Below are 26,781 nucleotides of genomic sequence, written 5' to 3' on the forward strand. Positions count from 1 at the left end.
GCAAACCCCCATTTCTGCAACCCTTTTTCCACCAGCAAGCAGCCATCAGACCCTGCAGGGGATGCAGAGGCACTCAGCAAACACCTGGAATGGGTAATTTAGGAGGAAACATCATATGAATGCAGTGAATTTAGAGCCAGTGAGCCCAAATTCCTGTTTTCCACAGGAAAAGGATGTGGGCTCGGTGAAGGTGCTCCCCAGGTTTCTCCATCACTCATGGCAAGGAGAGAGGATGACCACAGGCACAGCAGCAGTGCTCTCACCCTTCAGTGCACTTAGATTAACCCACAGTCTGGCTTCTGCCTCCTCCCAGAATCCATCCCAATCCTCACTTGCTCCCAAACACCCAAGCAACCAGGTGAGCCTCAAAAACCAACAGCAACCTCAGTCCCACCTCCTCACTGATGACCCCCAGACCTCAGCTCAGCCAGGGCTGAGCACTGGACAGCCACAAAAATGCTACAGCAAAAATCAAGATCCTTATCCTAAATAAATGGTTTCCTCCCAGCTCAGCCCTGCAGCCAGCCTGATCCTGCCAGGCAGCCACAGTGCTGGGTGAGGGAGCTGGCCCAGCCTCTGTGCCAGCTTGCCCAGCTCTGGAGAAGCTACAACTGCTCCCCAAACACAAAGATTTCACCTCCAAGCCCTTAGATGCAAAATGTATTTCTGAGCATCACATCCAGTCCTCCAAACAAGCCAGGCATCACATGAGCATCACGAGGCTTCCCCAAAACAGAGTATTACTGGAAGGTGACACTAAAAATGTCCACTATGACTCTTGGAACATATGAAAGGAGAGGGATGAAGGCAGAAAAATCTCTTTGAAACAAGATCTTTGAGATCTCCCACGCTCCTCACCCTTGCATGTGAAACTGGCTGCCTCCAAACCCTCTGGGCAGGGGATTTCACTCCCAGCAGAGAGCTGACAGTGTTTGTGTCTGCTGGGGAACAAGGCCATCACAGGAGCAGCAAATTTTGTGTAAGGCATTAAGGAGGTGACAAGCAGGTTAAGCATAAGTTACATCAACTATCAGCACAGAGATTTGTCACCCAGGCAGGGGACAAGAAAATAAGGTGTTTAAAGGTGCATCTCCAACGTGAAAAGGTTCTGTGTGCCTGGCAGGAGTCTGATGCCTTGTTGTTAGTAACTGGAGACACCAGGAAGGACAAGGTGAGTGGTTTATTTTGCTTACTGATAACTCAGAAAGCAAGAATATCCCACCACGTGGCTGTATCCAAGCCAGGATGGCCAGCTCAGTTAAAAAAAAATCTCATTTCTTCCAGCACCACCACTGCCCAGGGAGCAGCTTTTTGCCTTTTCCCTTCCTGCTATTTAAATTTTTCCACAGCGACATGCTAAATGTCACCAAAATGGGCTGGCACTGAGCCAGCTATTGAAACTACACTAAATTACCACAGCTTTTCTAGAACAATTTTTTCCCTGGGACCTTAAAACCGTTTACTACAGCAAATACAGTACTTTTACTCCTAACCATCAATATAGATTTCGTCTTTATTATTTTCAGATTTATATTTCCTCCTGTTGATTAAGATTCAGATCACACTGTGCCTTCTAATGCTCTGTATACAGTATTCATCTCCTTTCAAAAACTGCTATTAAGATGTATCTTTCCCCACTGACAGATCATTTGCCATAGAATATAGCCAGAGGTTGGGTTTTCTGTCACTTTTTTATGCATTAATTTGGTTCCCTTCACTTTTCTCTTGTCCCCTGCTCCACAGCACCAGCTTGGTTTCAGCCTGTTTATCCCTTTACAAGCCACTGTATTTTTATTGCCTTTTATAAAAGTGGCATTATGAAAAGATGAATCTCTTTCTCTTTGTGTGTTGTCTTCATAATACAAGCCCTAAACATATTTGCTTGCTCATCCGATATTTCTTGCTATTAACTTGTGAAAGCCATGGCTTTGGGAAGACCAATACAGATGGAGAAAAGCAGATGTTCTGAAGATAATACACCAACAAATTCAGCATTTGCACAGAGCAGTTTACCAAAGGATTTCCACTTGCTCACATCCAGTGTCTGTGCTGCCATTTGACTCTTTAAATATTTTTTTAAGTTTTTGCCCCAAGAGGCAGAGCAGAAACAGCAGGGCTGGTGCTGAACTTTTGCTGTTTCACTGCTCTGGGGACACAAATCACATCCAGCCCCACAACAGTCTCCAGGACAGGGAGCTGAAATCCCACAGGCAGCACTGATGGCCAAGGGAAAAGGATCTTTCCTGCTGCAGCTGGTGAGGTGCTGCCTGTTACAGCAGCTGGGATATGTCCAGGAGAAATGAGCCCCAAGGGCTCAGGTCACCCTGAGGCTCAGGCTGCTCTGGGGTCTTTGTGCATCCCAATGTTTTTCACCTCAGGGTGATGCAAACAGCTTGGTCTCCCCTCCAAGAACACCTGAACAAAGAGCTGAGTTCACTCTGGCCATGATTGTGCTCACTGGGAATTCACCCTGGGAAAATATCCCAGAGCATGGCTTGGGATGGGAGCATTCCTTGGAAACTCACTCAAAGCAAATACCAGATGATGCATGGGCAGAGCCCTGATTGAGCTGCTCCAACACCAAGTTACATAATAAATCACATAATAAATACAGGAGCATTTAACTCACTAAAGTGCTTCCATTTATTTTCATTTCAGCTGATTGTAGGTGATATTTCTCACACAAATACTTTTCTAAGAGACCCTGAGCTAACCCAAAGCCCAGGCTGCACACCCCAGGGGAGGGCACTGACATTTCAGTGAGCTGGCAATAAACTTCATTAAAAAAATGATGAAAACCAGATTTCCAGCCAAACCCTGTAGCTCACCAGCAGAGCCAGCAAAGTATAGCCAACACCATTAATTAAAATATTTCATCAATGCTATAAAGTGCTTTGAGATCTTACCCAAGCAGAACACTAAGCTGAAGCCTCTAGCCCAAGCCTTCATTGTCCTCCTGACCCTCAGAGCAGAACTGGGCTGAGCCACAGGCCCAGGCAGCTGTGGGTTATTTATGGGAACACAAGGGATCACAAAAACCAGGGTTATGGCATCACCACTTTTCTGGGGCATAAATCAGATATATTTATCTACAGGCTTGAGTAGCCTGGTGCAGGCTGGGAGAAACAAACCACCTTCAGTGAGCTGGGAAGGCATTGCCAGCCTCAGTCTTGACTAAGAGGGACCTGCTTAAAAGTGAGACCAAAACCTTGGTTTTCATCAGAATCTTTGGGGAAAGATCCATTCCTCAGCCCCCCATTTCCTCAGCCAGCTGTGTGTTTGGTGGTCATGCTGTTTAATTTTAGCAGGGGTATTTTGGCATATCTGGTATTTTGTTCCCACTGCCAGCACTACACCCTCCCCAGACACTTTCTCCATCATGTCCATGCCACCAAGCTGGGAAGCCCCTGGTCCAACCCTCTGTTTGCTCCCAGCTGCTCCAAAATCAGGGAATCTGATGGAGGTTAACAGGCTCTGATTGTCCCTGTGGGGTAAAGGCAGCCCCACATCACCAGTACCCCAGCACTGCCCCTGTGCAGCCACCCAAGCAAAACCAACCATGGCACAAAAACACCTGTGGCTGCACTTGCCCTCATTCACCAAACATGAGCCTCATTTGCCAGCCCTGTAATAAAGGAGCCCCTGGTGTGTCAATGCTTTGGCACAAAATAAAATAAAAAAATTAAATATACTAAATAAAAAGTAAATAAAAAAGACACAAAATAACCAGAAGGCAAAGCCAGTTGGTGAATTAGGTTCAGGAAATTGAGCAGGGGGTGCTGGGAGCAGGAGGGGAGGGTGTGAGTAGCCTGGGCATACCTTGGCCCCTGCCCTGTCACCCTGCTGTGATCCCAGCACCATTGGGCTGTGGGGCTCTTCCATGAGGCCACAGCCCTTCTGGAAATGTGGGATGCATGGATGGACCCTGCCACCTGCTAGCAGCACACAGCCACCTCCCTGCTCTGCCTTAGAGAGAAAAGCAATTTATCCCAGCTGCCCTAGATTCCCCCATTTGTGTCCCTACTGATCCTGGTGGGGACTCCAGACTGGCAGTGAGTCCCTACACCTAACAGGGGTAACACTGAAATCATCCAGGGCCAGGAGACATCCCCAGGAGCTGGCAAGAAACAATCATCACTTCTGCCAGGGTGGACTGGGCTGTGAGGAAGGTGAGTGCTGGGGAGGAAGGCTCCTGCCTCCTGATGCACCCCTGCTCTTGCAGCAGAGCCCAGCTCAGCAGAACAGCTCCCAGCAAAGCCAGGCTGGAGCACAGGATGGGTCTGACCTCCCTGGGCTGCTCTGAACAGCTTTGACCCCCTCCCCTTGCTGCAGCCCCTCTGTTTGCTGAGGAGATGGGGAGGAAATCCACAGAGGGGTCCAAGGCTGCTCCAGGCTCACCTGGGCAGCAGGAGAACTCAGCATCTGGCAGTGATTTCACCGTAGCCAGCTCACCACCAGCAACAATTCAGGAATTAATAGAGCCAGGCTGGCAGGATGCAGGAACATCATCCATTTAGTGTCATATTGCGAGACTTTTAATTACTGGGGGAATATGGAGTCATGTAATGATTACAAGAACAAATACTTAAAGTGTGTGGAAATTAACTGAGCCTTGGCAGTAATTAAGCTTGAAGATTAATCAGTCGTTAGCAAATAACACCCTTTGCAGTCTAACCACCGTGTGGGGGAGAGGGATGACCAGGGATAGCAGAGCTGCAGAGCCCAGCCCTGTGGGATGAGGAGGGCAGGGGCAGCCCAGCTCCTGGAAAAGGAGCCCCCGGTACTGCTGGGTTATAGTTGGGGCAGCACTTCACACCCCCTCCCCTCCCTCCCAAGCACTTTTCAGAGAGATCAACACTTCCCCTGCAAACTAATGTTTCCCTTGCCCAGTAAACAGCTCTCCAGGAGGCTTCCATAAGTACTCCTACTAATTTCCTTCCCCTCGCATGATTTACGAGGGTTGCATTCAATTAACAGCAGTATTGATTTTCCTGCAGCTGACTGGCAGGCTGCTGGCCCTCGTTAGGGAATCCATCCTTAATCCATCCCTCCCTTCCCAGCACGGGCAGGATGCAGGCAGCCAGGAGCCCAGGCAGGGTTGGAGAAGGAATCCAGCAACACCTGGGGTTCACAGGTGCAGCCTGTGCCCTTATCTCAGCCTGACATCCCACAAAACCTTCGGGCAGCTCTTCTAAGGGGAAGAAAATTAGAGTGGGATATTTGGGTTTTTCGAGAGTTTTATCTAAAGCATTGAAAGGGGATGAAAGGGAAGAAATGGAGGCACCTGTGGAATATTTGATCAGGCAGCTCCTAGGGAGCAAGAAAGAGTTTGGATTTTGGGAAGCTGGGAGGGTTTCCAAGACAGGCCATTAATTTCCCCCTGTATATACAGATTTTCCTTGCACTTTCCAAGGGGCAAAGCCACCCCAAGCCTCTGCTGGAGTGGCACAGTGCTCACAGGTTATTCCATAAAGCTCAGGAAAGCCTTCCCCTCAGCTGGGGCTCTGCAAAGCCCAGCCTTCCTGATTCCACTGGAGATCCAGCCTTAAGCAGGAGAGCACTTTGTAAAAACAAGGATTAATCCAGTTTTGGGCAGCTGGAACTGCAAAGCCCACGCTGAGCAGGAAGACAGCAGCCGTGCCAAGCAGGGACGCTTTGAAGAGTAAAATCCCTTTGAAATTAGCACCCTTTAATTGTATTATCTTTCCCTGACAGCCTCAAGTCGGTCACTGGTGATCAAAGAGACAGAGACAGGGAGGGAAGGAGACAAGCCCTTGGTGGAATCCTGACGAGGAACAGCCCCCAGTGTCTCTGTGGGGCTGCTCTGGGTTCAGGACTCACTGCTGGGTCCCCAATTGCTGGAGGTGCCCAACCCCACCCAGTGCCCCAGCACTGCAGCTGGTTAATCTCAAAGGACAGGGACTCAGCACCCAGACTCCAGCTGCTTTTGGATTGCCCTGGGATGCTCTGCTCAGCTCCAGAGGGCACCCAAAGCCTTGGGATCAGCACAGAGCCAGGCTCTGCTCGAAGCAGAACAGCTCTGTGCCTTTCCAGCTGCCCCATGCACCCTCAGAGGGCAGCAGGGACCAGGACAAGCCAAGAAAGGTCACCCTGGATGAGGCAGCAGAGGTGGAGCCACTCAGACCTGCTGAGACCCAGAAGAGCTGTAACACTTCCAACACATCCACATCTGCTGTGGCCACAGCCCTCAGCCAGACCCAGGGCTGCAGGAAGGAAAGAGCACTCAGGAAATGCTCCCCAGCTTTGGAAAATGCTGCCAGTGCTTCATTAGGGGCTGTCACAGCAAAATCCCACCCACAAGAAACTCCTGCTCTGCCCTGTGACCAGAACTGGATCTTCAGAGGCCAGGTGAGAACAAGGGGAGGAGACAGATGGCTTTGGATGCAGAATCAAGTGAAGTGAATTGATTTCTCTTTAGGGGTGATTTATAAGGAGCAAAAGGTGATAAACCCATTGCCCCTGACTCTCTGTTCCTGAAAATTAAGACAGCTGTAATCTCGACCCTCTGAACACACACACAGAACTTGAGGCTCTTTTCATGTGGGTCCATCAGCTCCCACCCTCTCTGGTCATCACTCACACAGCAGATCTGAAACACCAAATCCCCACCTACAGCCACTGCTGCCAGCCCTCAGAAATGCTTTTAAGTTTATCTCTTGGCTGCTGGTGTAGAGAAAGAACCATCACCTGAAATGACTGGTTCTTTTAACACAAGATTGGCCAAGAAAATCGTTAAATGTGAGCAAGTGCCTTCCAGTGGCTGGCTGTAATAGTCCTGTCCACTCCTCTCTGGGATTATTGCTGATCTCATTCACTTGGGTACCAGCCAGCCTCAGAATGACAAAATCCCCAGCACCTACCATGGCTGAGGCAAATTATATTTTCTCAGTGCTGGAAATGATGCTACATAAAAGGCAGGAGCACACATTCCAAGGCTGCCTGTGCAGCTCTAACTCAGGTGTGCAGGTACTGTGGCAGAGCTCAGCCTTTAATTACAGGCTCACTTACTCTGTTTTCCATTACAGGCACAAAAGAGGCTTGTGAGGAAGGCAAGGGAGAGGGATGGGAATGCTGATGTTAGTGGGGAAAAGCACAGAGGTGGCAGAAGGTGGAGGTGGGGATGTGGGATCCAGCAGGATCACCACAGCCCCTGTGCTGTCAGCACAGAACAGGGCAGGGTGACCCCTGCATGTCACATCCCTGCCATCCCCCTCTCCTGTGTCACCCGAGGCTCCACCTGAGCAAAATCCACACTGGCATCTTTTCCACACTGCCAGGTTTGTCCCAAGTGCTGCCCCTGTGGTTTTTCATCTCTGCTTCCCCTCCACCAGTAACCATTTGTGCAGCTCTTGGCCTGACACTCAAATTGGTTTCAGTGAATGTTTAAAGGCTCCCAGAGCACAGGGAAATGTCTTTTTAGTGAATCAGTGTACCACAACAGGAAGGTCTGATGGCATCTCCCACACTGCCAGCTGAGATGTGCATCACAGGGAGTCAGGGCATCTTTTTGTGCCCTTCTGCACATTTTAAGCCTTGCTCAACTCCAAGGCTAGCCCTGGATTCCAAAGAACCAGCAGCTCCACAGTCCTGAGCTCAGGGAGCACATCCCACACACCAGGTGCTGCTCCAGCCCTCAGCAAGTCCCACCTCCAGCTGCACCACAGCACAGCAGTGCAGACACTGCCACACTTCTATCTGCTTCAGGAACTCATAGAATCATAGAATATCCCGAGTTAGAAGAGACCCACAAGGATCACCGAGTCCAGCTACTGGCCCTGCACAGGACAGCCTCAAAAATCACAGTGTGCCTGAGAGCACAGTGCAAATGCTCCCTGAACTCTGGCAAGCATGGGGCTGTGACCACTAATCCTAAAACTCACAGTCGGTTCAGAAATCCCAAAATAAAAGATTCCAGACATGGCAAATGGGACTAAAAGGGATCTCCTCCACCCCATGTCCCATTGGGCCCCACACCCCCACAGAGCAGCTCAGCACATGGGGGTGTTCTGCTCCTGCAGAGTCCCCACACCCAGCACTGCTCCACAGGGCCTGACTGACCTGTCCAGAGGGAATCGTGCTTCATCCCCTCTGTGGAAGTCAGTGCTGTTCTCCAGCCTGGCCAGGATGTCCATCCTCTTCATCAGCATCTCCAGCATGTCGCTCATCCTCCGCAGCAGCCCTCGGGACTCGAGTGCACCCATCACTGCAGGACAGAGAGCAGGGATACACACCATGGCTGCTACTGACACAGCAGAGACACAGAGACACAGCCATGGCTGGTATTGACACACCAAAGACACAGAGACACAGCCATGGCTGGCACTGACACACCAGAGACACAGAGACACAGCCGTGGCTGGTACTGACACACCAAAGACACAGAGACTCAGCCATGGCTGGTACTGACACACCAGAGACACAGACACAGCCATGGCTGGTACTGACACACCAGAGACACAGACACAGCCATGGCTGGTACTGAGACACCAGAGACACAGACACAGCCATGGCTGGCACTGACAGACCAGAGACACAGAGACACAGCCATGGCTGGTACTGAGACACCAGAGACACAGACACAGCCATGGCTGGCACTGACACACCAGAGACACAGAGACACAGCCATGGCTGGTACTGAGACACCAGAGACACAGACACAGCCATGGCTGGCACTGACAGACCAGAGACACAGAGACACAGCCATGGCTGGTACTGACACACCAGAGACACAGAGACACAGCCATGGCTGGCACTGACACACCAGAGACACAGAGACACAGCCATGGCTGGTACTGACACACCAGAGACACAGAGACACAGCCATGGCTGGTACTGACACACCAGAGGCACAGAGACACAGCCATGGCTGGCACTGACAGACCCCAGCCATGGCACCCCCTGCCCCATCTCCAGCCCCAGAGCTGCCTGTGCTCCTTTGCTCCCAGCCCCACAGCTGGGCTCAGTGCTGTATGGACCATCTCAGAGCCCTGCTGTCCCCGATGTCCCCTCCCTGCCTCTGCCCCACAGCCCCACTCTCCTGCTCCAGCAGGGTAAATCCCTGCCCATATCCAGTTGGGCTCCACCAGCTCAGGATAGCCAATGGTTATCTCAACCACCCCCCTCATCAGGAATGAATTCCTGACTTATCCACCTGATGCAGCCTGTCCCAAGGGCTTATGGCAACCTGACTTTATTCCCAAGCACCATTCAAACAGCCTTTCATTTGGAACCACTATTTTTTATTCTCCACCCAGCCCAGCATCCTGCCTTTGACAGCAGCCTGCTTAAGGAAAAATATGGGATAGTAATCAAAATGTGGTCTTCCCCCAACATATCCTCCCAGCAACACCAGGTTTTCCTGTTACAGAAAAGAAGAAAATTTCTGCCCAAATCTGCAATGGGCGGGGTGACCCCACAGTGGAAATAGCTCAAGTGCTGCATCTCAATCCCCTCCCTACAGGGAAGCCCCCAGTTCCCAGCTCTATTTAACACTGTTTCTATGGGTTTGCATGGCACTGACCTGCTAACATGGAAAGCACAGGGGAATCCAGGAGCTTGATTTGCCATCTAGTGACAGGCAGCCTGAGCCCAGAGCCAGGGAACAGAAAATAAAACTCCTGTTTCATCTCAGCTCAGCTCATTTCACGTTGGTAATAACTTAATCAGTGCATAATCCCCTAAACCTCTTCCATTTAGCTTATCTCTGCCGTTCCACTCACATGTGCTTTCCAAGAGGCAGCACATATTTAATTTAGGAGCAGCAGGAGCCAGGGGGTGGCACCAGGAAGGTGAGTGGCTGCTGGATGCCCTGTGTGGCCATTGGGTGACTATCAGGACTTAGGGACAGACTCCAAACAGATGCAAAGCCAGAGGGAGTTTGGGATCCCCTACCCTGGCACAGGCTGGGCAGTGGGATGGATCACGGCATTGTGTGCCAGGTTCAGCCCTGGCATGGGCTTCTCCTCACCACAGGAGCTGGCTGAGCACGTGAAACAGCACGGAGGCCTCAGTGTGGGGGTGTCTTGGGTTTCAATCCAGGGTGTGGCCAGCAATGTGTATTCTGTCCCCATCTGCTGCAACCGGGTGTGGCAGTGACCCTGATCTCCTGGCACATATTATCTGCTAATGGGCCATCTTTAAACCAGCTGGGGCAATCATCTTTATCTTTCCATGACCCAGCCTTCATCCAGGAGGTATCACCTGTTAATGGGCCATTGTTAAAAACTGGGTGTGGCAGCAATTCTTATCTCTGTGGGAATTCCCTCCTGTTATTGGGCCATTGTTTAAAACTGGGTGTGGCAGTGACCCTGATCTCCTGGCACATATTATCTGCTAATGGGCCATCTTTAAACCAGATGGGCAATCATCTTTATCTTCCCACAGCCCATCCTCCCTCCAGGAGATATCTCCTGTTCATGGCCAGTGAGTCCCAGTGCATGACTGATAAAATTACATCATCCCACTGGGAGATGCTCCAGCCAGGGGAGGAGCCAAGCCTTTCCTACCCAGAGAAAAACTGAGATTTGGAACACTAAAACAGCCTCTTCCACTGGATTCCAGAGGAAAGCCAGACCTTTCCACATCATCCCTGCACCTTCAGAGGAAACTGCACCTTCTCCAGGAGCACTGCTCCAGCTGAACCACATCTGCCCCTGCAGGAGGATGCAGTCCCCATTGAATGGGACTGCTGCCACCACCCTGACTGACTGACGGGTGTCAGCTTGGATTCTGACTCTGGCAGGGTTTGGGATTGTTCTTTGTAATACTGCATTTCTATTTTAATTTTCCTAGTGAAGAACTGTTATTCCTAATTCCCATATCTTTTCCTGAGAGCCCCTTAATTTCAAAATCATAATAACTTGGAGGGAGGGGGTTTACATTCTCCATTTCAAAGAGAAGCTTCTGCCTTTATTGGCAGACACCTGTCCTTCAAACCAGGACAGGGGTCTGGGTGGTTTGTGTGCTCAGATGAGAGCAGGGTATGGCCATGGTTGCATCAGGGGCACCGTGACAGCTCCTGCTGCTGCACAGCTGCAGCCCCAGCTCCATCCCCACTCCCCCAGGAATTCACCCACTCACTGTTCAGCCACAGCTGCCAGGGGTTGGTTGGGAAGGCTGCCCTGGCACTGAGCTGAGGTGGAGGCTGCAGCCCCTCACTCCTGTGCCAGGCTCTCACCAGGGCTCTGAGGTGACACTGCAGCTGTCAATGCACAGCACACGGACACAGGGCTGTGAGCCAGCCCTCATCCCCTCCAAGGAGCTGACACTGGGCCAGCCAGACCTCCCCAAAGGCTGCCTTCCACTCTTGGCTGACATTATCAGCAGCACATTATTTTTCCTGACGCTATCTAACAAAACAGAAGAAACATTGAGAGCAAATGTAATTCCTCAAAAAAAATAGAGGACAAACCACCATTCATAGAGACTGAAACTGGGCTCTTCCCCAAATATTCCCTCGGTTCCATGGCAAGAAGTCAGTGAGTTCTGCTTGAATCAGCAGGTGCTCAAGGTCCTGTGCAGCCCCAGACCTTCCTGGGTGGGTTTGGAAATACAGGAGCCACCCGTGCCCATCCCACCAGCAGGGTCACCCTGTCCCCTGGGTGATATAAAAGTCACAGCCTGTCCCACTGAAGAGCAGCAGCACTATTGAGCCTGCAATTAAAAGATGTTAAAAAAAGTGGAATCTTGCAGCCGTTTTTGACAAGGGCTGCCCCAAACACAGCTGAGCAAATCAGGAAAAGGCACAGCCAAGGGAAATATAACTGGACTGACATGGGTTTAAATCAGAAAATCCACTGTACATAAACTGAGCTCATTCCAGTGACATCCCTCCCACAGCTGGGCTGTGTTCATGGGTTGCAGCTCCCAGCACCCTCTGTCCATCCCAGGACTGATCATCCCCCAAATGGGGATTTCTACTCAGAATTGGCTCCAGCTCTGACACCCCAGCATGGCCAGCAGGTCAGACCTTAAACTCAGTTTTTGAGTGATTACTGATCCCTCTTGGATGCTCCTGTGCTGCAGTGGGTGAGGCTGGAGCTCAGGAAAAGGACCTGACCCAACCCCTAAAGCTGACCAGAAAAGCTGAAACCACAACCACCAGATTCCCTTGGGTGGAATCCATCCTGGCCTGGGGATTTGGTCCCAGCTAGTTTGGGGGAGTCAGGTTGTGACAGTTTGCTAGGAATACACAGGGATTGTGTCTGGGAAGGCAACGGAGATGGAGATTTCCTGGCAGGAAATCCTGGAGATGGAGAATTCCTGGCAGTCCTGGCAAGGATCCCTGCTCCAAGATTTCATCACAGAAGCACAGCTGACACGACAGCTCTGCTTGCAAACCACTGATGAGGGATGAAGATATTCCCACCAGGGCACAAATCCATTTCCCTGTGGATTCCAGAGGAGCCAGCAGCAACTGGAGCCAAAAGCTCCAGCTCTGCACCCTCCACCAGCCTGGCCCCTGAAATTCCACTGGCTTCCCTGCATTTCCCTGAGATCTCCCGTCCTGCCACTGCCACCATCCAATTCCCAGCTGGTGTCCAGCCACTGCAAGATGCAACAGTGAGCTGAGATATTCCTTCTCAAATAAAGAAATTTAAACAATCCCAAATTACTAACTAAAAATAGTAATTAAAAAAAAAAAAAATCCCAGCTTTTCCTGTATGATCTTTTGGGGCAGCCTGCCAGAAAGCAGAGCTGTGGCAGGACACATCTCCCCCAGCCCTCCCCTGGCACTGGAGATGAAGTCGAAGCTCTTCCGCATCAACACCTCTCTCTTTCTGTTCCTGGTCTTTGTTGTTGTTGTTGTTGTTTTTCCACAGCTTAAGGAAGCTAACAACAACCTGACATTTTTGGCAATGATTATTACATCTCTTGGAAAGTGTGTCTCATTAAAACCAGAAGAAAGGAGGAAAAGTGCTGAAGCGACTCTTTTAAAAATGCAAGAGCCAGGATTAATTTGTTAACCTGAAACGGAGGCTCAGCCTCCCACCCAGGGCTGCTCAGCTGCCTGAGCCAGGCACAGGGATCCAGAGGATGGAGGAGATCCTCAAGCTTCTCCCTAAAGGCAGTGATGCAATCCCCAAGGAGCCTTTACCCACAGCACTGCAGGCAGCCAGGATAAACCCAAACCCACCTTAACAGCACCAAAACCCAGTAAAATAGCTCTGAAAAAATTAAACAGCACTGAAAACCACTTTCTTTTAAAAAACCAAGCCACCAAGCTGCTAATTAGAAAGGAAAAATATTCTAATTTCCCCTGATAATCAGCAATGATGGGACAGCAAATACAAGTAAACCACACCGACAGATTAATTGGAGTTGGTTAAAGTATAAAAGGGTTTTGACAGTTTTCCTGAGTGGCAGCCACGCTTTCCAGGCAATCACTGAACTGACAGAGGTTTTCATAGCAGCACTAGGAAATAATGATTGCAATCAATCATATCTTACTGGATTTCATAAGACACGCTGGTAAACACAGCAGAGGGAGGAGAATTATTTATGGGGCTTCTGAAGAGCACACAGCTAAGTAATTGGATGAAATCAGGGGAAAAAAAGGAAAGCAGCCCCTAAGGGTGATGTCTTGTGGAAGAAGGAATAGTTTCTGTGTGAAACCAGTGGAATAGTCAACAGCAAATATGCTCAAATTTGGATGGGTTGAAACCCAAGGGAATTCACTAATGATGCACTTGTCTTTAAAATCCCTCCTTGGAGTGAAAGCAGCCGTGAGCAGGCATCACCCCTGCAGAACCCGCCACTGGAATCTCCAGAACAGGAGCCAGGATGAGCATTCAGGGGAATTTTTGCTGCGTGTGCCAACCTGAATTCAAAGGTGAGGCTCAGTGTTACTCAGTGATCCTTGTGGATCCCTCCCAGCTCAGGATATTCTGTGTTTCTACCATTGCCTGACCATGCAGGAGTGGGGAGCAGCTGAGAAAGGAGCAGTGGGACCAGTGAGGGTGATGTGAAGTGGGGCTGGCAATGCCCAGGTAGTGCCACAGGGAAAGGAGCAACAGGAAGGTCTTTCCTTGTGTTTTGGCATCCTAAGCATCCTCCACCACTGCTCACATTGGGAGCCCTCTCCACCCAGCACCTCCCAAGCAGGAGTGGAGTGTGAAGGATGTCACCCTCTCACACAGGGCTGAGGTGTTCAAAAGGAGTTAAACCCCTCAGGAAAATAAAAACAGCACTTTGGGGTGCTCCCCTTGTGCTGGCTCCAGCTGGTATACAGTTAATTTTTTCCCAGTGGCTGGTGTGGGGCTGTGCTTTGGAATTGTGCTGAGCACAGGGTTGATTTTACAGAGATGTTTTTGTTGCTGCTGAGCTGGGCTCACACAGAGCCAAGGCCTCTGCTGGTTTTCACTCTGCCAGGCTGGTGAGGAAGCTGGGGGTGCTTGGGAGGTGGCACAGCCAGGAGAGGGGACCCAGAGTGACCAAAGGGATATTCCAGACCCTGTGACATCATGGTAAGGGTATAAAGTGGGGGAAGAAGGAGGAAGGGGTTCTGGCATCAGTCAGTGGGTGGTGAGCAATTGCACTGTGCATCTCTTGTTTCCTTTTTGTTGTCATTATAATTTACCATTATTAATGTATTTTCCTTTATTTTCAATTAATAAACTTTTATTTTCTCAGCATACAGGTTTTACTCTAGTTATCCCACAGAGATGGGGGAGGAGGGTTGACAGGGTGTCCATGTGGTGCTTCATTTCCATCTGGGCTTAAACCACCACATCCCTTTAGCCCTTGGAGGGACTGGAACCTCCCTGATGGCAGCTCCTCTCCCTGGGTCACAGCCCCATCCTGCTCAGGGCCTCACACTGCTCAGCAGATGGGGGAAAATACACATTTCCACCCAAACCCAAGTTGTTTCAAGGGGAACAAAAGCCTCTCTTGCCCTCCTGTGGGGAGACCAAGGCTGTGCCTCAACCCACATCTCCACAGACCCATGAGCAGCCCCAAAGCATCTCCCTGACATTTAAACACAATCCCACACTGTATTCTCAATATCCACACCCTGGCTGGTTGGCTGCTGGTCCCCTCCCTTCCCAGAGCTGTCACAGCCCTGGCCATCCCCCAGCAGCAAATCCCCTGCTGGTGCTGGGGCTCAGAGACAGGGAGATATTACCTATGTCCATTGAAAATACCAGCTGAATTAATTTCAATCTAAAGCACAATTTACTTTGGTTTTCTCCTTTAAAGGATGACTCCAGGCTACTTAAACCCCTCGAAAGGGCAGCACAATCTGGAAAGATTTATTGCAGAGGATCTGCAGTGGGGTTGAGGCAGCCCCAGAGCTCAGTGCCCAGCTCCCTGGGGTGGTACCCAGGGCTGTCCTAGGGATGCCATCCTCCCCTGGCACACTCACACTTTCCCAGGGAGCAAAGCCCCAGCCCTTTGATTGTCTGCCCCTCTGATGTTCCTCTATTTACTTTCACTATTGATTTTGATTCAAGTAGATTAAAGACCAAAGAGCCAACTAGCCAAGGACTAACTCTGACACATAATCCATTGCAATCACAGCCCAGAGACCTGGTGCTAACTGGAGACAAGAGAGCCCAAGGCCAGGCTCAGGTTGGCAGCAGTGGCCACCTCCTGTCTCCATCCCTTTGGAGAAGCTGCTCCAGGGATGGACAGGGTCCCACAGAGTGGCTGCACCCCTGAGGACACCCATTCCCCAGCATGGGCTCCCACCCACATCTGCCACTGAAATTCTACAGATTCATTCAAGTCATACAGAGAAAACACAGAGCTGCTTATCCAGTGGCCCCAAGGAAGAGAGGCACAGAGGGAGCTGCCCTGGAGCTGGGGTGCCCTGGGGCAGCTCAGAGGGTGCTCTGAAGTGGGCACTCCAGCAGAGCTCCAGCTGCCCCATGGATCTGCTCTGTGCCCTGCCAGCAAAGCAGCTCCCTGCCAGTCTGTGAAATTAGGCAGCTTTAAGTCACTGCCAGCTAGAGTAGATTATGTCCCACCTGCCTGCTATCACCTGCTGCTGGATTTATCATCCCTGGTGCTCTGCTGTGTAAATGTGCAGCCTCAGGGGTCTTGTCCCTCACTCTCTCTGCACTGTGGGCAGGCAGAGCCTGCCAGACCCTCTGTGCCCTGCAGGACAGGCTCCAACACTGCCACAGTCCCCCCAGGCAGGACCTGCTGCTGTCACAGCAGCAATTGCAGCCTGGCCCTGGGCTCAGGAGAAATCCCTGCAGCCCCTCACACCAGCAGTGCCTGGGGCCCATGGGGCAGGGGGACAAAGGTGATGCTGAGAGCCAGACCCAGCTGTGCCCAAAGCAGCACCAGCAGGTGGGAAAAGCCCCACTGAGCCCCAGAAACCTCTCCTGGAGGCCTCCCACCACCCCTAGGGCCAGGCACTGCTCTGCCCATCTCCCTCCCAGCCTGTCACAGCCCTGGGGTCCATCACCAGCAGCCTCAGGAGCAGGAGCTGCATCCCTGCTTCCCTCCTGCAGACCCTGCACACTGCAGGTTCTCCTGCTGGCACCATGCCCCACAAAAGGTTTCCTGGGGGAGGCTGGTTACAGAACCCCCCTGAGGTGTCCCTGTCCCAGCCCTGCTGGCTCTGGGGTCTCGTTCCTCCCTCCCTCAGCTGCAGGACCCTGAGCTCAGCCTGCAGATGCTCCTGATGCTTTTCCAGCCACCCAGCTCCCCCTGCCCCTCCCATCCCAAAGGAAACCTGTAGAACAGCCTGCAGCTCCACCCAAACTCGTCTGATCCCTATTCTCCCTGTTTCCATACAAATAAAAACGCAGGAAAATTAACAATACACTCACACTCACAGTCAGGAGCTTTTCATTGCTGCAAGGGAGAGCCCAGGGCTGTCCCCCCCAACTTTTATTGCTTCTTATCCCATCACACACACACATCAGAGACATGATGTCCCCTGTGGGACATGGGGACAGTCCCACCAGTCCTGCCACGAGCCATCAGTGCAGGTAAAAGGAGCTGGATCATCTCCTCTCCCCCACAGCCCCCAGAAATGGGCTGGGGGAGCTGGGGAAGGAAAGAAGAATACACACAACCCCAACACATGCTGCAGTTCAGCTTTTATTTGTTTTAATATGCATTTTTAATGCAGCTTTCTTCCTCATTCTCATCCCCTTTTCATTTTTTTCTCTTTTTAAAGCAGCAGCAGGGAGTTTTTAGCTGCTTCTCTATTTCCAGCCAGCACTATTTTAAATTGCATTTTAAGCTATTCTGCAGTGCTTCAAACACCTCACACTGCAGGACAGGCTTCCAAATTACAAGATTAAGATCGATTTTAAATTGCTTCCTAAAACACAAGGGCTCCAGCACAGGGATGGATGGGGGGCAGCTGCTGTGGCAGAGCCCAGAGGTCACCAGAGCTCCTGGAGCATGGCTGGGCCCCACACTGGGGTGGGTGCTGTTGGGACTGGGGCAAACTGGACCCTGGACTTGCAGTTTCAGGTGAAAAGGAGCACACACAGGTCCCTCAGGACAGGGACAGCCCCAGAGTGACCCCACAGACCCACGAGCCAGGGAGCAACCTTCCCTTGGGTTCTTGGTGTTGACAAGAGGTGTCTCCAAATGCTCCCCACGGCTCATCCAGGGAAAATTGTACTACCAGGAGTTCCCCATGGATGGCAGGAAAGGAAGGTGGCACCCAGCACTGGCACAGCCCAAAACCAGCCAGTGGAGGGCTCCAGGAGGCTCAGCCCCAACTCCAACCCTCCAGCCACAGCCACACTCACAGCCCCACAAAAGGCTCAGCCTCAGAAACAGCACAGCTCACTCACTGAGCACTTCCAAAATGATCACCCTTTCTCCTTCAGCCAAAAAGATTGGCCAAACACTGCTGGGCATCCTGCCACTCTGCTTCCAGGGGCAAATAAATCACCCCCTTCCTCGAAAGCCATCAATCTCCAGCGAGTCCAGGGGCTGGATGCTGCAAGCAGCAGCAGAGCCCAAAGCAGGGCCCCAGAGCTGGGGGGCAAGGGCAGAGCTGCAGGATGAGCCTCAGCTAATCTCTGCTCAAGCTGAACTGAGCCCTGCTCTCCCCTTTAAGCCAGTGAAACAAATAAATCAATGGCAAAACCCAGCTTTTACAGAGGCTGCTATGGTTCCCACTGTGCTAGTTTTATTTTCTGAAGTACCTGCTGCCTCCCGGGCTCAGGATGAATTTTGATTTAGGAGTGAAAAGGGGTAATAAAAGAATAAAGAGCCATTAACATTCCTCCTGGCCATGGTGGGGTGTAGGCTCATCACGAGTTGATGGAAATGCCATCTGACTTCCTTATGAGCTATAGAAAATCAATTAATTGATTTAATCATTCCCTGGGTGTCCCTGCTTATGGAGATAACAGAGTGCCAGGGCAGCAGGATGCTGCTCCTGCCTCCTCTGACTCAGGGCCAGCAGGGAAGGGGCCAGCACACCTCCCTGCTCTCATCACTGCTGCTCCAGTTCAAAATGTGTGAATTCACACTTCCATTTTCCAGTAAGTTTGGTGGCATAATTTTTTTTTCTTCTCTTTAAGCCTGCAGGCATTCAATTCTGAGCAGTAATTGCATGAAACAGGCACTTCTTCAAGAAGAGACATTTTCCCAGGGTGGATTAAACCTTCACCACTACAGCAGCAGCCCTGACACTTCCCTTTACCCCTCTGTGCCCTGCAAAGCACCAATCTGCATTTGCTCCCCCAGCACATCCCCACACAAGAGGGCAGGAGCCCCCAGTGGCATGTGGAACCCCAGGGATGCCTTTATTTTCATTATTTCAGCAGCTCTCATTTCCCTGCCTGCTACACCAATTTAATGGGGGCAGTCAAGTTTTAATCCTCTACTTTAAACTCCCTTTCCATGGGTGGGTTGAGGATGGGAGCACAGTGCACACAGCAATGGATGCAAGCTTGGGGCTGAAGGGGGGACACCAGCAGAAGAAGGAGAGTCCACTATGCTTTTAGTCAGACTGAATTTTCTCCACCCAAGCAAAACACTGGTCTGCTCCCAAAATCCTGCAGGTGGCCCCGTGTTGGCCATGGGGTGCAATCCCAGCACAGTGGAGCTGATGGCACTCGTGGGTGTTGTGTCACCTCCCTCAAAGAGCCCTTGGGGCAGCTGAGCATCCAGCAGGAGCTGCCAAAAGCCAATGTTTGGGGCAGAAAGTCCTCACCCTGTATCTGGGCTCTACCTTAACTTCTTTCTCCCCAGCAATGCTTGGACAAGGAGGGAAGAGAACAGAGGGAGCTGCCAGAGCTTGGCCTTCCCAGGGCAGCTCCAGAGCCAAGCCTGCTGCTCCAGGAGAAATCAAAAGCCCATCAGCTCCCAGCAAAGCTCTTCACCAAGGAGATGCTCCCAGCAGCAGCCAGCTCCACTTGGCACCAAGGAGACAACTTCTTACAGCATCAGCTGGCTGCTCCGAGATCCATGGAGTGGCTTTGGAAGGGAGGGATGAGAGAGGCTGGAAGAGAGCCCCAGGCACTGAAGAGCTGCCCAGCACACTCCTCCACAGGGCTTCCCCCTGGCTGGCACCCACAGGCTGCAGGAGGATCTAACCCAGCAGCTCTGGGACGTGCAGGACCTGCAGGTCCCAGCTGGTGCCGAGGGGGTGACACCACACTGTGCCCCACACCTGGGCAAACAGCCTGGATAACAACCCACGGGGGACAGGGCAGGGGAGAGGGGATCCTCCTGCTTTGAGGGCGTTGTAAACAAGCACACCCTGAGAGGAGGCTCATCCCTCCTGCTGGAGCAGCATCCCGAGACACTCCAGCATCAGTGACAGGCTGCCCAGCAGCACTGCAGCCACCCAGGGCTGCTCAGACAGCATCAACACGACACCAGCAGCCCGCGAGAGGCTTAGAACTCACCCAGGAAGGAAATGGGAATAATTAGCGCCCAGTTTGCTGAGCAGAGCCCGCCTGGCTCCCTCCCTCCCTCCGCTGTCACTGTCATTTGCTCACACGAGTCTTCACAACTGGTTCTCCTGTCACCTCTGCTGAGCGTTAAAGGCAGCAAGATAAATTTATAACTCACATGACTTCTGGAAAGCAAAGGGAGCCCGAGCATCCCTGGACCCACAGGTGTGTCTCCAGCAGGCAGCAGTCCAAGCCCTCCCTCCCAGGTGCTCCCCCCAGCCAGAGCAGGGAACAAAAGGGGTTCCCAAAGCCACAAAGCAACTTTTGGCCCAAATTCTGCTCCACCCAAGCTCCTGTCAGAACTGTGTGCTCTGCCCAGAAGCAGACTGAGATCAATCACAAGTGGCAGCAACCCAAATTTGCAAATGGGTCCTGAATATTACCTTTCCCAAAAGAGAGGGAGAGTGAACACATCTGTGTTTTATTTTAAAGCTCTCTTGGGCTGAGCAGCATCTCAGTGCAGCCAGGATAGAGCTGAAGCAAGCTGTGCCTCCTCTGCTGTCAGCCCTCACAAGGAGAGAGGGTCAGGATCATGGACACAGGTCTCCTCCTCCTCCTCTTCCTCCTCCTCCCCTCCCAGCACAGCTGACTGCCAGGGGGGATGCCAGAGCTGCTCAAGCTCACTCTGATCGTTAGCAAATCCGAGCTTGACCTTTCTGCATCCTTTGTGAGAACAAATGGTGATGTTACCTGGCCGTGCTAACCCAGCTGGGGCACTGCTGGAGCAGAAGGAAAAGCAGCAGAGCCGGGAGCAGGAGCAAAGACCCCTCCGAGGAGATCATGTAGGTTCTCACATTTCTATTTGGCCTCTCTGTTCCTCTCCTCAGGGAGCAATCCAAGGCATGGAAATAACAAGAGATCCCATTGCTTCACGGTGCTGTGGCTCTGAAATGGTGAAAATGCCCTACAAAACCCTGAGCAACCTTCAGCACTATCATCTCAGCCCCATTCCCACCCCTCCTCAACATCCCTGCTCTGCAGGCAAACAGAAGCCACAAATACCAAAGCTTACAGCTGTGCTGCACAGCCCTAAACATCTCCCTCTCTCCTCTTCTGTGTTCACTGATGGAAGAAATCCCTTTAAGCAGGTGAGACTACAGGAACTGGAGCAAAGACAGCAGCAGGAGAGGCAGAGCACTGCAGGAGCTGGAATACTGAGAGGGTTTGAGGAGAATGGGGCAGGATTCCTGTTAAACACCATCCCTAGCACAGCATGCCCTGGCTGCAGAGCCCTGTAACCCAACATGACAAACCAGAGCCATTGTGACACCCCAAGGAAGCCCCAGTGCTCATCTCCCCCATGGTCTGCAGTGGGACAAAACACCCCAAGCCAGCAAGGGAAAGCTTCCTTTTTTTTTTTCTTTTTTTACTCCCTCCAAAATGAACGTAAATAACCAAATCTTTTTGCAGCAGGAGCTGTTCTGTGTGACCTGCAATTCTGCTGGCTCACAGAGCACAGGAATCCCTGCAGGGGCTGGTGCACTGCCCACCTCCAGAGAGATTCCAGGCTGAGTTACCATGGCCCAGCTGCAACGTCCCAGTGCTGTGGGACTGGGAAAACCTCTGTCCTAGCCCACAAACTGCTTATAACCCATCAGGGTCCATATCCTGCAGCCCTGAGACCAGACCCCAAAACACATCTCAGCAACCTAGGACAAGGTGACACAGCCTTGCAGAGGCTGAGCTTCACCCTTCCTTGCTTCTCTTTTCCAGCTTGTGCTCTGAAATCAGCTCTCCCCCACCCTTGTCCTTCCTCCATCCCATTCCCACTGATCCTGCTCCCAAAGCAGAGGAGGAAACACAGCACAGGAGTTCAGCTGTGTCTAGCCACAGGAAACCAGCTGGGAGCTCACTTTGTGGTGGGAAAAGGCAGGTGCTGAGCTCTGCAGGAAACTCTTGAAAACAGGGTGAAAAGAGAGTTATAGGAACAGCAAACACACAACTCCAGCTGCTCAGCAAACCCCCACTTCCCAAAGGCAGCAGGTTCAGGGGCCTCAGCAGCAGAACTGCTGCTGCAGCAGGGACCCCAAGCACACAGACACCTGTGAACCACTGCAGATGCTGCTCTCAGAGTCCCAGCAAGGTCAGCTGCCATCAAATCAGACCCCTCTGGCAAGAACCAGCATCCCAGCACGAGGGCAGAGCCATCAGGATCTGTCCTACACCTCCCCTGGGTTTGCAGCAAATTCCTCTAGCACCTCACACCCAACCCTGCAGGAATCACCAGCAAGAGGGATCCAAAGGCTTTTGATCCTTTGAACCAGCTACAGCAGTTGCAGGCAATATTCCAGCCACGTCTAATCCCGTTTTAACACTTAATAACCTATTTTCCCCTGCTAATCCCCTGCAGCAGCAACTCCACCAGCGGGATGTACATCTCACCAAATCCAGCCTGGGGCACAGCCACGGGCTGAGGGACCACAGACAAATCCCTCCCAGCACCATGATTACAGAATTTGGTATTTTTTGAGCATCAGCCTCCTGCCTGCTGACTCCAGCAGTGAAACAACCACAAGAAAGCTGCTTGGGGGGAAAAAAAAGGATCATCAAACATATTAAATTCTAAATAAGAGGAAGGAAGAGGGCACAGAAAACTCAATCTCTTGAGTTTAGAGCTTTTCCCAAAGCATCTCCCACATTCAAAATTTATAGACTTCTCTGTTTCCCTTTTTTATCTACATCTTTGTTTGCAGAACAAATTCTCTCAGTGGTCATTTCAAAACAAAGGAACCTTTGTCTGTGTTTACTTGACAGCAGCGGATTAGGATAAAATAACTTGCATTTCAGAAGGTTTTTTTTATTTATTGTTAAGATGCAAAGCCTCTACTGCAGGGAATCATCAAGCAGAGAATCCATCTGAGGAATGATTTCTGGCACACACCGAGAAACTTGGCTTTTGGAGAGAATCTCCAAGAAAAGTATTCACATACAAAAATCAAATTCTAAATGGTATTAACTCCTGGACTGTGACATTACCCATTTCTCCTTTTCATGCTCCTGCCTCACATCTGTGTTTATTTTGGTTATGACTGGCTGCTTGCACAGTTCAGGAGTCAGGAAAGCTCTGGGCAGGGCTGGGGCATTTTCATGCCTCCCTTTGAATTGCAATAGCTGAGGCTCAAGGCTGGGCTGGGCAAGTCACTCAGGGAGAAACAGGAACAGCCCCAGCCTAAGCTGGACCAGGGATCACGAACTTTAGCATTCACCCACAACCCAAAGGATTTTTTGGATGGAGATGATTTTAAAATAAATTATTTTTTACAACCTCAAGCTATCTGCAGCCACCCCAACCCTGCAAGCACTGAAGGGCACAGGCAGCTTGTCCTGAGCTGAGTGTGGCTGGACATGTGGGAGCAAGGAGCAGCACAAAGAGCCACAAGAGCTGGGATCAGCCCAGCAAGGACTGCAGGAGCTGACACTCACTCAACACAAGCCCATTCCATTCATTCTCCAGCTCCACTGCAGAGCAGCCCACCCCAGAGCACAGGGATCCATCAACATTCATCAATTAATAATTCTCCAAAGGGCACTTCCAGGAGTGCAGGTGGAGCAGGGAGCAGGCTCCTTCCCACCAGGAGCCCATTCCCAGGAAACACTCAGGTCTGGCATGGCAAACCTGAGGCCACACACCGAGGAACTCTTCCCAAGCCACTGGCCACGAGCCTGTCCAGCTTTGTGCAGATTCCTCATCACACCCAGAGCTCGCCAGCCCAGCACAATTAACCAGCTCCTCTGAGCTCGCCTCCAGCCCAGCCTTGTGTGCTTAACAGCAGCTAGAACTGCCAGGAATATTTCCTGGGTTTCCCTGGGATCCAGAACACATGTTAATTAAATGCCAGTTTGTTATTCAAACAGACCTTTGGAGAATTCACAGCACTAATAAGCAGCACATCCATTCCTGCTCCCACCCTTCACACTTGGATGTTCATTCCACACTGCTCCACGTGAGTTCCACCTCTCCTCAGCCAGGAGACACCTCTGGGGTGCCTTCCTCAGCCTCCTGCTCCAAACAGAGGGGTCACAGCTGCCCACAGCCTCCCACCAGCTGGGTGTGCTCTCAGATGTGCAGGGATGGAGTTTCCCCCTCCCCAGAGCTGTGATTCCCCATCCCAGCACTGCCCAGGAGTCATCACCCTCCCTGCCGTTCCCATGGGTGGGATACCTGGCTCTTCCAGCCATCACATCCTCCCTACAACAGCCACAGCCTTTCCCAGTGTGCTGGGTTGATGTGCCCAGCAATGTGTATTCTGTCTCCATCTACTACAGCCAGGTGTGGCAGTGACCCTGATCTCCTGGCACATATTATCTGCTAATGGGCCATCTTTAAACCAGCTGGGGCAATCATCTTTATCTTTCCCATGACCCACCCTTCATCCAGGAGATCTCTCCTGTTCATGGCCATTGAGTCCCAGTGCATGACTGATAAAATTACATCATCCCACTGGGAGATGCTCCAGCCAGGGGAGGAGCCAAGCCTTTCCTACCTCAGATAAAAACTGAAATTTTGGACCCAAGGGACCTTCTTTCCACTGGATTCCAGAGGAAAGCCAGACCTTTCCACATCATCCCTGGACCTTCAGAGGAAACTGCACCTTCTCCAGGAGCACTGCTCCAGCTGAACCACATCTGCCCCTGCAGGAGGATGCAGCCACCATTGAATGGGACTGCTGCCAACACCCTGACTGACTGATGGGTGTCAGCTTGGATTCTGACTCTGGCAGGGTTGGGATTGTTCCTTGTAATGCTGTATTTCTATTTTAATTTTCCTAGTAAAGAACTGTTATTCCTAATTCCCATATCTTTGCCTGAGAGCCCCTTAATTTCAAAATTATAATAATTTGGAGGGAGGGGGTTTACATTCTCCATTTTGAAGAGATGCTCCTGCCTTTATTGGCAGATACCTGCCCTCCAAACCAGGACACAGGTGACAGAGGGAGGTCTGTGGTGACCCTGCCAGGTCCTGGCCAGCACATTCTCTGTGGCCTTGGTCCCACTCTGCTTTGGGGGTTACTCCCTCCTGGGAACAGCTTCATCACCCTGGGGCACAGCCAGCCCCTACAAACCAGTGTGACAGCAAAGGTTGAACCTCAAAAACCTGAACCAGGTGTTAAAGAGTGACAAAAAGCCTCTCAGGGTGCGCCTGCCAAGATTTGGGGACAAAGAACACAACCTTCCTCCAGCATCTTCCTCCAGAGGCAGGAGAGAGGATGCTTTGTGTTTAAAACCAGTGTGTGAGGCCATGAATGAAGCTCATCTTCCCCAATAAGCAGCACAGCAACAGCCAAATGTGCAGCAATTCATCTGGAAGCAATAGTTTGTTTGGCAAAGCTACTGAATATGAGGAAAAAATTGGATTTGCATCGAGTTTTTGAGCTTTCTAACAAAACAGGACTTGCCTTACCCAGTTAGAAAGCTAAGAGGCCAAAACCTTGAAAAATTAGAGGATCTAGGTTATAATTTACTTCTTTTCTTCTTTAAATGAGACCAGTCAGGCATTACCAGAAGCAACATTCAGCCTGCACCACCTTGGAGCAAAGCAGCAAGGCTGGTGCTCTGCCTTCAGCAGAGCCAAAGAGGGTCAGGCAGGAGGCTGAACCCATTTACACAGCCTGATTTAATCACCTGAACCCCTAAGTGGGGAGGGTTTGAGGTGTGAGGGCCTGAAAAAGGAGATTTGTTTTGACCCAGCTCCAGGGCTGTGCTGTCACTGCTCCCAGCAAATGAGACAGGCAAGGATGCAAAGGTCTGGGTTGAATTGATGACAAGGATAAGGATGGGAAGAGCCACTCCAAGGGACCCAGAAAGGGGTAAAGAGCTGAATAATGGCCTTTTTGCTATTATTTCACCCCAAATTTGGAGCCCTCTGGGGTGACTCCCAGTGATTCTGCAGGTTTTTGGAAACCTTTGCTGCACTTTGCAGCACAGCCTGTGCCACACCCCAGCTGTGATCAGTGTCTCTGCCTTTCTTTCTCTATAAACTTTTCAGGGGCACTGGGGCTCCTCTGGGACAGAGGGCAGCTGTAACAGTGACACATTTAATTTCAAACCCAGCAGTATTTCCATAACCCATCTCCCCAAAAGCCAGGTCTGGAAAGTTTTGGAGAAGGAGGTGCTCTGGGGGCTTCTGCCTACTCTCCTCGTGCTGTTTCTTATCCCAAGAAGGAAGAAATCCCCTAAAACCAGACTTCACTCATCAGCCATCCTGGAATGTGTGCTTGTCTTGGGGCAGGAACACAAAACACACCTTCCCCATGGGAACACTGGCCAAGTGCAGAAACACTGAAAAACACTGAGCCTGCTCCAGGCTGAGCTCAGCAGGAAAACACCAGTCCTGGGAAAAGGGCTGAATGGAGCTGGTGATGGGAGCAGAAGGGAAAAACATCAGCCACCACATCCTCTATCCATAGGGAAAACACAAATCAGCTGCCACAGGCTGCAAATCCATCTCTTGGAAAGAGGAAGCAGTTTGACACCATCCAGCTCCTGGGACCACCACTTTATCCCTCTCCTCCTGCAGGGAAGCAGCTGGCACTTCTTCCAGCACCCCAAGGAAAGGATTTAATGCTCCAAAATCACATCCTATGTGTGTCTGTGGAGCTCAGATGCTTCCTTGGTTTTGGTAAGGAGGAGGAGGAGACCACAGTGGCCTGGCCAAGCCCATCTCACCCTGCTCAGGGGAGTTCAAGCTGGGCAGGTCCCTCTGTGCATTTCAGGTGACTGGAATCTCAGAGAAAAAGCCAAGGGAAGCTCAATCCAGAGCAGAAGTGTCCTCCCAGAGCAAGGGCGGGATATGTCCCACCACAGAAGTGTCTCCTGAGCTGACTGCATGTCTCACCAAAAGAGGTGTTAAATGCAACATAACACACACTTGCTAAAA

The 26,781-nt window shown here is 51.3% G+C and overlaps 1 protein-coding gene across 2 annotated transcripts in view; it reads right to left on the reverse strand.

Annotated features, from left to right (window-relative positions):
• Positions 1-26,781, reverse strand: part of MGAT5B (alpha-1,6-mannosylglycoprotein 6-beta-N-acetylglucosaminyltransferase B) — a 68,820-nt gene that overhangs the window by 34,361 nt on the left and 7,678 nt on the right. For both annotated transcript variants that reach the window (XM_079323417.1, XM_079323418.1), the window contains exon 3: positions 8,080-8,224. In XM_079323417.1, the coding sequence (XP_079179543.1) occupies positions 8,080-8,224 (145 nt within the window). The remainder of the gene's footprint in view (positions 1-8,079; positions 8,225-26,781) is intronic.

This window comes from Erithacus rubecula (genome assembly GCF_903797595.1).
Source record: "Erithacus rubecula genome assembly, chromosome: 20".
NCBI lineage: Eukaryota > Metazoa > Chordata > Aves > Passeriformes > Muscicapidae > Erithacus > Erithacus rubecula.